Source organism: Propithecus coquereli, unplaced genomic scaffold (genome assembly GCF_000956105.1).
Source record: "Propithecus coquereli isolate 6110/MARCELLA unplaced genomic scaffold, Pcoq_1.0 Scaffold186, whole genome shotgun sequence".
NCBI classification, from domain to species: Eukaryota; Metazoa; Chordata; class Mammalia; order Primates; family Indriidae; genus Propithecus; species Propithecus coquereli.
Window position 1 is genome coordinate 2,361,579 of NW_012143412.1, and position 13,233 is coordinate 2,374,811.

The following is a 13,233-nucleotide window of genomic DNA, read 5'->3' on the forward strand; positions in this document are numbered from 1 at the left end:
GGAATTTCACAGCACACCTCAAAATTCCCAGGACTCCCTTCTATTTATGTATAAATAGAACATATGTAACTTCGTTTAGAAGGCAGCATGCAATTCAGTGAGGAACAGATGGATATGAAGGCAGATTTGGGATGTGATTTGGCCATGACAAAATAAATCACCTACTCTCGTTCATCTATAGTATTGCTTACCCTGCCTGGGTTAGTATTATTGGTAGAGTTAAAGAAAATAGAGTGATTTTTCAGGAATGTAAAAATTATGCCAAGAAGTTATTGTGCAGAATTGTTGGTGATACATTCACAAAACCTTTAATACTTGGCCTATGTTCCAAAACAAAGCATCTCTGTTATATCAAGGGCAACTAACTCAGTGATACAAAGGGTTCACTTTGCAAGATCAACAGTATCAAAACAGTGAAATGTTGTACCCTCATTTGGATTTTTGCATTCTTCCGATTCCAAAGGCAGTCGCCCCCTAGACATTCTGTGCCCACTCTTTTGTAAAGACCTAAGAAAAGATAAAGGTTTTTTGTTTTCTTGTACCAGGTATCAGGGCAATCTTACATTGCCACAGAAATAATCCTGTCAACAAAATCCTTATCATAGTTATGATTGCTTCCTGGGCTGTTAAGAAATACTTACAGGTGAATCACTCAACTGTGAATGAAACTTTACTACCTCTTATCACTCTTCAGGGATTTTCCCAGGTTATGGGATCACAAATGACTGGTTATAATACAGATCTCAAGAAAAGACATGTCACTTCTTCATCCTAAATAAAGTCTTCCTCCAGTCATATACCAGACAAAACTTTGATAGATACTAGGAGAGAGAGTCATGGATTTAGTCTATTAGAGAGCATTCTCACTCTGCCCTGCTCCCATTGCACCACTGGAAGAAAGGTTGTTCTGAGGATGAACAGGTAGGAAAAAAAAAAAACTCATTCCAAAAGTCAAGGACAGGGTCTCAACACCTCCAACTAGGCATATTTGGCTAAATCACAACAAGCATTAATTAAACTTTAGAATTCACCACAGGAAATGGCTTGGCCAATTTTGAGGATAATCTACAGGATATTGTTGGTCATTGCATAAAATTAGCTGTTATATTTCATGAGTCCCAGCATTTTAAGAAGATTATCCAATCACAAAAGAAAAACAAACAAATGAAAAAGAACTATCATGAAGAAAACCCATGAATGAATGGAAGGAATGAATGCAGGAAGGAATGAATGCAGCATTATTTATAAGTAGAACCTTAGAAAGAGTATGAATATGCAGCAGTAGGGATATGGATAAATTAACTGTGACATATCCATACTAAGGGATATATACAGCAGATTAAAAATGAGTTAAATCTATATGTACTAATACAGACTTGTCCCAAAGATTCTTTTTTTTTTTTTAACTAGGAAAGGCAAGTTTTAAAGCACTATGTGAAGAATGATGTCATTTATTTAAAAAAAAAAAAAAACACCCTTATGCTCAAAATGGTTCTATTATCTTTTCTATGGGTACATTTCTATATATGCAAATGTATAGTAAAAATTATATGGATATATAACTGAATAGACAAGGATGATGCTTACAGTTTTTTTGTTTCTTTTTTTATTTCAAAATATTAAGGGAGTAAGAAGTATTTTTGTTAACATGGATGAATTGTATAATGCTAAGGTCAAGGATTTTAGTGTGCCCATCACCAGAGTAGTGTACATTGTACCTGATAGGTTAGTTTTTATCCCTCGCCCTGACTAGTATAGTTTTAAATGTTATCTGAAAAGTTAGATTTTTAAAGGGAGAATATTTATGTATTACTCATGTTGTTACAAGCTAAACAATAAACTAAAAGATTGAGTAATGTCTTTCAAAGAAACCAGATAATTCCAACCCAGTACTATGAAGTCACAATGGACTCCATTCAGGAAAGAGGATGGAATATCCATTTTATATTCTCTGTAGCAGACTACAGAAGCCCTTTGAGATTAGTGGGAAAGTTACAAGACAGCGACAGTTTGGAAAAGCCAGTGAATCAAATGCAAAATATTTTTTCAAATGCTGCCATGTCTCATGATACATAACTTCTGTGAAATCTTTCTCACTCTGTCTTCTAAAAGCTGACCCCACAAAAAATTCACGTAACACAGGTCTCACTCCATCAGCTCCAAGAGTTTGCAATGGTATTTGAAGATCTTTAACTTGCTTATCCAATCAATAGACTGTCTGGTAATATTTTCAGTCCAGAAGTGACATCTACAACTTTAAATATAACTTGAATTTCAAACATATCAACAGATTCAGGCTTGATTCTTAAAATTTGGTATTCTTTTCATTTGAATTCCTTAAAACCATCTACCTTCTATCATCTTTTAACTTCTAGTAAATAAATTCTTCTTTCCTCTAAATAATTTGGTGATAAAACCCAACAAATCACCCAAATATCCCTCATGTCCCTTAGCATCAAGGTTTCATACCACTCCCAATTCCACAGGTGTTCATGGAGTAATTATCCACTCAAAGCCAGCCTTCTTCTAACACAGAAGGAAACACGTGGTGTAATTCCACTTCTTTATAAGCCACTTTTCCTGACCATAATGCATTCAAATGGATTTCCTTTACTCCTCGTCTCTGGAGTCATTTGTTTAGACAAAACCATTATAAATAAATCTGACTTTATGTGATGATCCTTCTTAACTGTTGTTCTCAGTATGTTCTTTCAAGGCCAAGCACAGATGGCATATTTTCCATTTAGTCTACCCTGATCCTCATGACTGAAATTACTCAGTCCTGCTTCATATTTACACTGTGTTTCTACAATTTGCAGCACTTACCATTCTCGGCCTTAGATGTATAGATCCCTCTGACCGCATCAACCTGTGTGGTCCCTCTCATCATCCTGTGTGTAATTCTTGAAAAGACGCATAATAGCCAAAAAGCTAAACCTTCCAAGATAGCAGGACGCCATTCTTTTGTTAAAGATTTACATGTGACTGAATTCCTCTTCCAGAATCCACAGACACTCTGCCCGATTATTTAGATAGTTATATCTGCGTTCAGTAAATATGAAATGTATGATTTCAAATCAAAAGTTTGGTTTATTTTATCTCAAACAAGAAGCAGTACAATTAATCACAGTATGCGTTTAAACTATATTACCCAGTTTTGCCATCTTAATGGTAGTTGTTTATGCCAGCAGTGAAGAAACCTGGAAAGCGAGTGGCAATGAAATCGTCAAAGGCGTTTTCCACAGCTTGTTGAGAATTGAATATTTTTACTTGCAGAAAGTGCTCTGAAGTCTGGAAGAGTGGTAATCAGTTGGCACAAGGTCTGGTGAATATGGTGGATGACAGTTTCCAAGTTCAGCTTCTGTAGTTTGAGCAGAGTTATTTTTTGCAACATGTCATCTTGCAAGAGGATTGGCCTGTCTCTACCAACCAATCTTGGCTGCTTAATCGCAAGCATCCTCATCATTCCATCCAATTGGTTGCAGTAGACGTCCACTGTAATCGATTGACCAGGTTTCATGAAGCTATAGTGGATGATACCAGCACAGGACCACCAAACAGATACCATTAGCTTTTTTTGATGAATATTCGATTTGGGACTGTGTTTCAGCACTTCATCTTTATCCAACCATTGTGCTGAACACTTGCAATTGTTGAAAAGAATCCATTTTCATCAACACATGACAATACAGTGTAGAAATGGTTCACCTTTATGTCATGACAGCAAAGAAAGGCAAGCTTCAAGACAATTTCTCTTCTGATGCTCATTTAATTCACAAAGAACACATCTATCTAGCTTCTTTACCTTGCCCATTTGTTTCAAACGGTCCAGTATTGTTGGAATAGCAATGTCAAATCTTGCTGCTAATTCACGCATAGGTTAAGATGGATTCGTTTCCACTACAGCTTTCAGCTCATCATTATCCACGTTGGTCTCAGGTTGCCCATGTGGCTTATTTTCAAGGTTAAATCACCAGAATGGAACCTCTCAAATCATCAATGTATACTGTGTGTTCATCAGCCACATCCTTCTCAAACACTTTGTTGATATTTCGAGCTGTCTGTGCTGCATTGGTTCCACAAAGGAACTCATATTTAAAAAAAAAAAAACACTAATTTTTGACTTACCCATGGCTTCACAAAAATTGCTCTAAAAAATGTGAAAGATAATCACAGGACAAAATACGAGTTTGAAAGAATGAAGATGTATCTTCACAATAAAAAAAAACAGAAGTGTCCAAGTGAAAGGTCAGAGATTTCAACTGTCAGACTTAGTACCTAAGAAAATCAGACATTCTATACTTAATAACCTAATAGATCACATCTGATTCATCTTTGGACCTCCTACTGTATACAACCAGCATCTGTGAATGTGGTTACATGTTTAGTTAATTCAGTTAAGACTATCTTCTCCCGTATCATTTATTTTTGAAACACAACAGCATCTTTGAATGTGGTCAAATAGGTGTTTACCAAATTCAATTAAGACTATCTTTTCCTTTATCATTTATTTTTGAAGCAGTGTGGTAGAATGTAGAAATATATAGAGATGTATAGAAAATATATATGTGTGTGTGTATATATATATATAAATCCTCAAAGTTGGAAAAACTTTTTACTGTGCTGTTCTCCATGTACCTTCCAAATTCTATTTTTCTACATCACTTCCCAATATCTCAAATGAATTATCTAATATTACTGTCTCCAAGTCATGGCTAACAGCTTGCCACCTATTCTCTGCACTCTACAAACTGCCGCCTTGACTGCCATTCACGATCTGATCACAAACACAAAGAATTTTCTCCTTGTATTTTCTTTATTTTTTAGTATCTATAAAATTTAACATTGATGGCAGAAGAGTCTACACATAAGAGTTTAAGTTAGTCAACACTATACAAATTAGTAAATGGCCAAAGCAAGGTTATGGCCTAAGCCGTCTGGGCTTAAAAGCCGGAAAGCACTTAAGCACTAGTATATTGTCCCCTCAAGCTCATCATACATCAGCTTTTGAATAGAACATATTGAATAGTTCATCGATTAACTTATTTGATGGCTTTGGAGCCCATGGGAGGAGGAACTTCCAAACTTTCAGAAAAATATCTGATACAGCAAGGCTTGCTACAGTAGGACGGTGAGGCAGTGTGGCCTGTCATTAAGAGTTTGCCTTCTAGAATCAGAACTCCTGGATTCAAAGCCTATCCCATATGGCCCTGGGCAATTTATTTGACTTCTCTGTGCCTTACTTTCCTCAGCAATAGAGAGGGAATAAAAAGTTAACTATTTATAGGGTACTATGATAACAAAATGAGATACTGAATATAGAATATTTAAAAATTTCCTAACATATATAAAAAGCATTTGATGATGTTAGCTCTTATTATTATTACTATTGCAATGTCCTGAGTCACAGAAGACAATAAAAAGGCGCATGCCGGATAATGAATTTGGACTTTGCATCCAGACTGTGAGCTGTAAACACTATCTCTCCTTAAAAATAACCAAGACTCCTTAGAGAAATGGCTGATTCCAGAACAAACAGGAAATGCCCAAGATGATCCTGGGATGTGGTGTCATTTCTAAGACCAGGAAAGCTATCAAAAACCTATGGCTCATGACAAATGGAGATAGGAGTCACCTGGAAGAGCTTCTAACTGGTCAAAGATGCAATAATATGAACATTAGAAGAATAATGATGGCAATGAATTAAAACATCATATACATATATAAATCGTGATTATGTAATTTCATAATGAAACTCTCCAAAACACAACCATCACCACCACAATTCTTAGCCACCTATAAAGGTTGCTAAGGCATCAGTTTATTATTTTAAGAATGTATAAGTAAAGGCAAAAACTCAAAAATTTGTTATGTATTTGTTGGTGATAACAGAAAGGTCTCTTTATAGAAAAATCATAGCTAAAAAGTGAAAAAGTAAAAATTGGAGAACCACCTTTTGGCAACCCCTAGTAAAATAATAGGTTTCAGTAATAAACCTTAATGAATAACACAATAGTGAAAAGCTGACAAAGAACTTTATGATAGGTGGATTAGGATGACGGTTCCCAAACCACTGATGGATCTTAACGTTGCTAAGAGTGAAACAATGATGTCATGTTCCCGTGATTGCGATATAATAGAAATACACAGGACCACCCACACAGCCCTTTTACCAAGAAATTAAACCTGAAATCTGAGTCTCTATATCTAAACATTAGTCTACAAGAAATATGGGCAATCTTTTTAATTTACAATAAGGATACAATCAGCCAAAATTGAAATATGGGAAGTCACAGGGGAAAGTGACCGAATTTATTCCACAAATAACTGACATGAAAAATAAGAGGAGATAATGTTATAGATTAAAGGAGACTTAAAGAGATAAGTCAACAAAAGGCAGTTGTGGACGTTGGATCCTGGTATTTAAAACTGTACAAAAGATATATTTGAGATAATCAGAAAAACTTTTAAGAAATCATTATTTTTCATTGGTGAGATAAGGGTATACGGTTAGTTTTTTTAAATGTCATTATCTTTTAGAGAGGCAAAATGAAGTATTTACAGATAAAGTGGTATGCTAAGATCTGCTTTAAAATTCTCTAGCAAAATAAAAAAAGAAAGGAGGGGCCTTTCACTTCCAGGAAGAGAGGCAGGTGGGACGGGGCCCAAAGGAACTGGATGTGGCTATGAGCAGATACCAGGAGGCATCCTGGTGGTGACGGGATGTTCTGTATCTTGACTGAATCAATGTCAGTATCCTGGTTGCGACATTATACTACAACAATGCGTGGTATTACCATGAGGGGAAACTTTGTAAAGGGCACAAGGAATTCCTCTGTATTATTTCTTACAGCTGCACATGGATCTCAAAATAAAAAGTTTAATTAATAAAAAGAAAATATAGTGTGGCAGAGGATAAATAAAACAAAAATGGCAGAAAAGCTGACGGTTACAGAATTCATTATAATCCTTTGTCTTTCTTCATTTGCTTGAAAATTTCCATAACAAAAAAGTTTAAGGTTTAGAAAAGTAAACTTAACAATTTCCCTGCAAAGCGGCACCTATCTTCTGATATTCCTAACTGGTCTGACTCCGGATTTGCAAAATCCTATACCACTAGGTTATCCCACACACTCTTGCTAATTGTCTCCTTCTAACACACTACTTTTTAGTCTAACCACTCCTTTGCGTAAAAGGAAACCCACTACTTCAGGATAAAGGTCACATGTATCAAAAACCCCTCCGCTGCCAGCCCTGAGCAACCATATGTTCCTCTCCTACATGCCCTCTACATAAACCTTGCCCTTGAGGCAAACTAGTCGCACGGCCCCATGAATACAATTTTGGACACAGTACCCTTGCTCTGTGTGCCAGCCTCCTGCCTGCTACTCTCTCTTCTCCACTGATCTAAATCCCATCTTTAGAAAATAGAACAAAACCTACCTCCTTCGTGGAGCTCCCACTTAAGATCTCTCTTTATGATAACTACAAGGTTCTTCAGAGCAAAGATCATGTATTTTATCACAATGCCTAGTAGCCTTCCTCATACAATCTAGATTTCATGCAAACATGTTGTGTTAACTGAATGAATATTTAATATAAAGCCTTGGAGAGATTACTGAATTTTAGTAAAAAATAAAAAAGTAAAAATGCTAAAGAGATTTAAAAATAAAAATTACAATTCAGTACACTTGAATTTCATACAGCAGTACTATGTTTAATTTGCTTTGCCGCCTTGGGCAACTCATTTAACACATCGTGGCATTGGGTTTGAAAATATAAAATGGAATAAGGACTAGGCTCCACACTTTTTAACATGTGAATACTGTACTTGCCCTGAAAGAAATATCCCAAGGGCTTCCATAGATTATAACTTGGAAAGGTTATTCCTAAGCATTACTCATCAATAGAGGCTAAACTTCATATGAAACACACAAAGCAAAACGGTATCCCTGATCCACCATTTTTTAAATAAAACTGAGTCAATGAGAATGAATTGTACAATGACTTTGGAGACTGCAGGAAGTAGGACCACCTTATCTTTTAAAGGTATTACATTGAATAAGTCTTCCTAAAGTACCTACACCCTAGGGGAGATACAAACTCTCTCCCTGTAGCATAAAAAATCTGCCAAAGTTAACTTAGAGCTAACTGTCAAGGATGTATAACACAAAGGCAGAAGCATTTTCTATCAAAGATTATGACTTTGTTGAGAAACCACCAAGGTTTCCCTGAATATTGAAGCAGAGACTCATTAGGACAGGAAGAACATTGAGGAGAATACAGAATGAGATTAGTTATTAAGAAAACAAACCCTACTTTGCCTTTAGAAAAGAGTGTTGCTCTCTAAGCAGGCCTTGTGTATTTAGGAAGGTCATGCCCACTTCCGGTTGGATGTGGCAGTAATCGTAACTAAACCATGAAGCCTGCAGAGTCTGCCCTCACACTGAGTCCCTGGGAATGCCCAGTCTGGAAGAGAAGAGAGTTGCATAAGAATCAGCTGTCTCATGTGGAAACAACCCAAGTGTCCATCAATACATGAGTGGATTAATAAAATGTGGTATATGTATACCATGGAGTACCTATTCAGCTTTAAGAAACAGTGGTGATATAGCACCTCTTGTATACTCCTGGATAGAGCTGGAACGCATTCTACTAAGTGAGATATCCCAAGAATGGAAAGACAAGCACCACATGTACTCACCATCAAATTGGTATTAACTGATCAACACATAAGTATACATCTATTGGATGTCGAGCAGGGGGGAGGGAGAAGGGGGGAGGGGGAGGAGGGGACGTGTATATGCATACACAAAGAGTGCAACGCGCACCATCCGAGAAATGGACATGTTTGAAACTGGGACTTGGGGGGAAGGGGGGGTAAGGGCAACATATGTAACCTAAGCTTCTGTACCCCTATAATATGCTGAAATTAAAAAAAAATTATAGGATAAAAAAAAAAAAAAAAAGAATCAGCTGTCTCTACCACTAGTGCTCAATGAAACATGGGAAAACTCCTTTCAAAGAGAATTATCTTAGCACATGAATGAGGAGGCCACATTCCTGGTCTAGAACTTTGATTTCCTTAGGATAGGGAGGCTGGTTCCATGAGAGAGCCCAACGTAGTAAAGTGGTAGGCCACATAGGGCCTTGGGGATGAGTGAACAGAGGTCATAGGAACCCAAAGACTAGTCAGAGGGAGAAAAGCAAGAAGCAGCAGTTTATTTTTCCCTACACTGGCCTAGCAGCTCCAGGGTCCTGGCAGTTACCTGAGGTTTCTTCACCTTAATGATCCAGGTGGGCGGGACAATAACAGCAGCGTGAGCCCCCAGGGAGCAGGGTTCTTCAATGTGATGCAGCATGAAGCAGGTCACCTTATTGTGAAACTGAAGAGAAAAACAGGCCAGTAAACAATTCTGGGCAAAGAGTAATGCTGCAGCAAGAAGGACTAAATACACATGCACACACTCATGCATGTACAAATACACACATGCATGCACACATGCGCGTACCGGCACACGCCAAGGACACATGCTTTTCTTATCACCACCCAACCAGCTCCAGGATCTTAGAAACCAGATTCCAAATTTATTCCAGTTTATGAACTACTAACAATTGATAAGAAAAAAATCAATCTAGCCGGATGAAGCCGGCTAAAACTTTCTAATCCTTTAATGGGATATTTACATAAAGGTGTTAGAGTCTTGGAGGGTTCTATTCATCCTCACTTGGCACACAATTATGTTTCCCTTAAACTTGTCCTGGTGCCTTAACTTGGTTGATTTTGGATAATGTCGAGAAGGAAATGAAGACAAAGCAGAAAGCCAAAGTCTACCATCTGCCTCTCCTTTGTCTATCATAGATATAAATCCTCCCAGGTCGTCTTTCCAGTTTTGAGAAGCCAGGAAAGAAGCACGATGTCTCTTCTAGAACGTTGTTAATCCCAGAGGTAACAAAGTACAAAGAGATTGCTTCTGTTGGGTTTGTCTGGGGCCACTAAGAAAATACGATGGCCCTATTATTCTTGGCAAGTCTAAAGTGATTTTTGCTTTTGAAAGGAAGGAAGTAAACGCAGACTAATCATCAGAACAATACTGTAGTATCAGGGACTTAACTCTATACTCCAACTGTGACACTCAGGTTGGTGATTCTAGGCCAGTCATATTTTCAATCATCTTTTCCGTGACTACAAAGTGATAGTGATGTACAGTAACATTTATTTTCTAATAAACATAAAATCAACATTATGTAATAATTACGGGCCTTAAAATTTAATCATAGTGATATTTAAAAATTTAACCTCAATTTCTACTTGGAGTATACTTAATGTGACCATATAATTTATCATATTAACTGGAACAATTTTAAAAGTGAAAAGGTTCACTGATAATAATTATGTTGGAACAACAGACATAAATTAAGACTGTCTTAGAAAAATTGGCAAATACAGCCACCCTAATTATATTACATAACAACAGAAAGATTTTGTTTTCATCTCTCCCTATCTTCAAGATTTGTTCTGATTCAGTGGCTAATTTTCAATCAATCAATTAAGTATAATACTAATTGATAAAATAATTAATAATTTTCTCTGCCACCAATAATTTGTTATCTGCAAACAAATAAATATACCAGAGGGATGTTATTTGAATATCTTCTTTAAAAACCAATTTTTTTGGCAATTCAAATAAACTCTCAAATGCATGACCATTGCATTTCTAAAATGGTAAAGATCTCAGACTGCCTATGTTGACTCTCAATTTATACATGAGTAATCTCCAATCCAGCGAGTCGGAGATAAGTCCAAGATTGCACAGCTTTTAAATGGTGCAGACAGGATCTGATCCCAGGAAATCTGGCTCCTGAACCCAGTGTTCTTTCTCCTTCACCATGGAGGGCCACTTATTTATTTGCTTGTTTGACATCAAATATCCTAGAAGGGACTGACTTGTACTGTTAAAATATATCTCCACTGTAATCTGTGTTCAAACGTTTTGTATTTAAAGTCCCTGCAAAATCCCCTTCTACACTGTGGGAAACTGGGAAACTCAAAGATACATGGAATTGACCAAAGCTCTCCCACAATGGTCAAGTGAAAGTTCAGCCTTTGTAGTGATTCAGTTGGACTACAGATTAATGAAAAGAGCACACACTGTGCATTGTAAAGGGGTATTTGATTTCCAAATTAATTGATCTTGGATAAACCATCTCACCACAGCCTGAGAGCTACATGGGGTGGGAGCAGATGCAGCCCAGGTGAGCACACCGCTGCCTGGGAGGCTGTCCCACCAGTGGGGTCTCACCAGAACAGGGGAACCCGCAGCATGGACAGCAATAGGGACACCTGGACACTGGATCTGCTTCTTCCTCCCCAGATGGAGATAACTGCCTTGATGGTACAGAGTTTCATTTAAGAACTAGGATGGCCTTATACTTGTAAACGTGTTCTTGGACAGATATGCAATTATTATTTGTGTCACAACTAACTGAAAGGAGATGGAAACATCAAGAATAAAAAATACACAGGATCATGATGCAGCAACACCGAGCTTTCCAGACCACTGAGTTCCTCCCTAGGGACAGCAGTTTCTCCTGACATGTGGGGGTCTAGGGAAAGTATGCTAGAGAGATTATTAGTTGAACTATGTGGGATTATCAAAATTCAAATGGTTTTGACCCATGAAAAATGTCAATTTCACATTTCAACTAAATGCATCTGTTCCACTCCTATGGCCTGCATGTCCAGTTCAATCTTTGTGTGTAGAGGATGAGGTTTCCTGCAAACCATCCACCTAGCTGGAATGCCATGGCTCTTTCTTTGCAGGTCCCCTGTGCAATGAAGGGACTATATATCCCAACTCATACGGTCACAGAAAGGAGTAGGTACACAAATAGATTAGAGTAGGGGTTAGCAAACTTTTTCTACAAAGGCCCAGAGAGTAAATATTTTAGGGTGTGGGCCCATCCATCTGTGTTGCAATTACTAGACTCTGACATTGTGGCATGAAAGTATCTGTAGACAATACACAAATGCAAAAAGAGCTACAAAACAATACATAAATAACTGAGCATGGCTGTATTCCAATAAAACTTCAATTAAGTGGCAGCCAGACTTGGCCTGTGGGCCGTACTTTGCCAACCCCTGAGTTAGACTATACATTGTCTGGTAGAATAAAGAATAGGTACGTAGGCAAACAAATAAGGAAATGTAGCATCTGGTAGGGACAGATGAATTAGATGCTAAAAAAAAAAAAGGGGTGAAGAAAAGGTAGACAAAAGAGAAGAAAAGTAAATGGGGAAATTACCGTCAGATCCTAATGAATATATATTTCTCAAATGTGGGAAAGAGCATATAGACAAATGTAAAAACATACAAATCTGAAAAAGGATACAAGGACCACTCTCCTCATCCTAACACTTAGTCCCATTAAAAAAAAAAACCCAAAGAACGGACATATTTGAAACTCAGACTTGGGGGGCGGGGGGGCAATGGCAACATACGTAACCTAAACATCTGTACCCCCATAATATGCTGAAATAAAAAAAAAAAAGTCACCCACATCCAAACCGGAAGGACCACGATGCCTGTACACCCATGTTAGAGGGATCGTTCATGTTGCCTATTGTGTTGTCCCTAATGTTGTACCTTTCTACCATAGGAGGAGTTCTCAACAATCTGGTGGAGTAGGAAAAAATGTGGTCTAGGAGTGAGAAGCCCTCAATTCTAGTCCCAGTATTAGAGCCAAGGGAGGATTTTCCAGCCTCTGTCCCAGGCTTCAATGTATGTAAAATGTAGGCGTGAATTTATTTTTATAGTTTCTCCAACTCATAATATGCTATTATTCTTTCTTCCTCCAATGGTCCTATATGAGAAAAGTAATATGTTAAATTAAGATAACCTTAGCTTACAGATGGGAACTCAAGTAATGTGGTGAGTGTATTTTGATAAAATGTGAGCCCATATTGCTTTATTTCACCCCAAACTTACCGCCTGCTTGCACCAGGAACAGCTGATAGCCACAATCTCTTTACTGTGGAAGGAGAACTTTTGCTGGAAGCCCTGGAATATTAGGACAAGAGACAGAGAATTTAAAACCACCTCAACCACAGCACACATTTACCCTCCTGAAGTTCAATGACGTGAATAAGGCCAGAATTGTCACCCATCACTGGAAGTAACTAGAAGTGCAAATGCCACATTGAGCACTACACTCTCCACTTTCTATTTTCTAT

At 37.6% G+C, this 13,233-nt stretch overlaps 1 protein-coding gene across 1 annotated transcript in view; it reads right to left on the reverse strand.

The window, feature by feature from the left end:
- DGKI (diacylglycerol kinase, iota) overlaps positions 1-13,233 on the reverse strand; it is a 270,690-nt gene that overhangs the window by 196,397 nt on the left and 61,060 nt on the right. Inside the window, exons 7-8 of the mRNA XM_012642753.1 lie at positions 12,989-13,060; positions 9,270-9,386 (exon numbers count right to left, since the gene is read on the reverse strand). Coding sequence (XP_012498207.1) covers positions 9,270-9,386; positions 12,989-13,060 — 189 coding nt within the window. The remainder of the gene's footprint in view (positions 1-9,269; positions 9,387-12,988; positions 13,061-13,233) is intronic.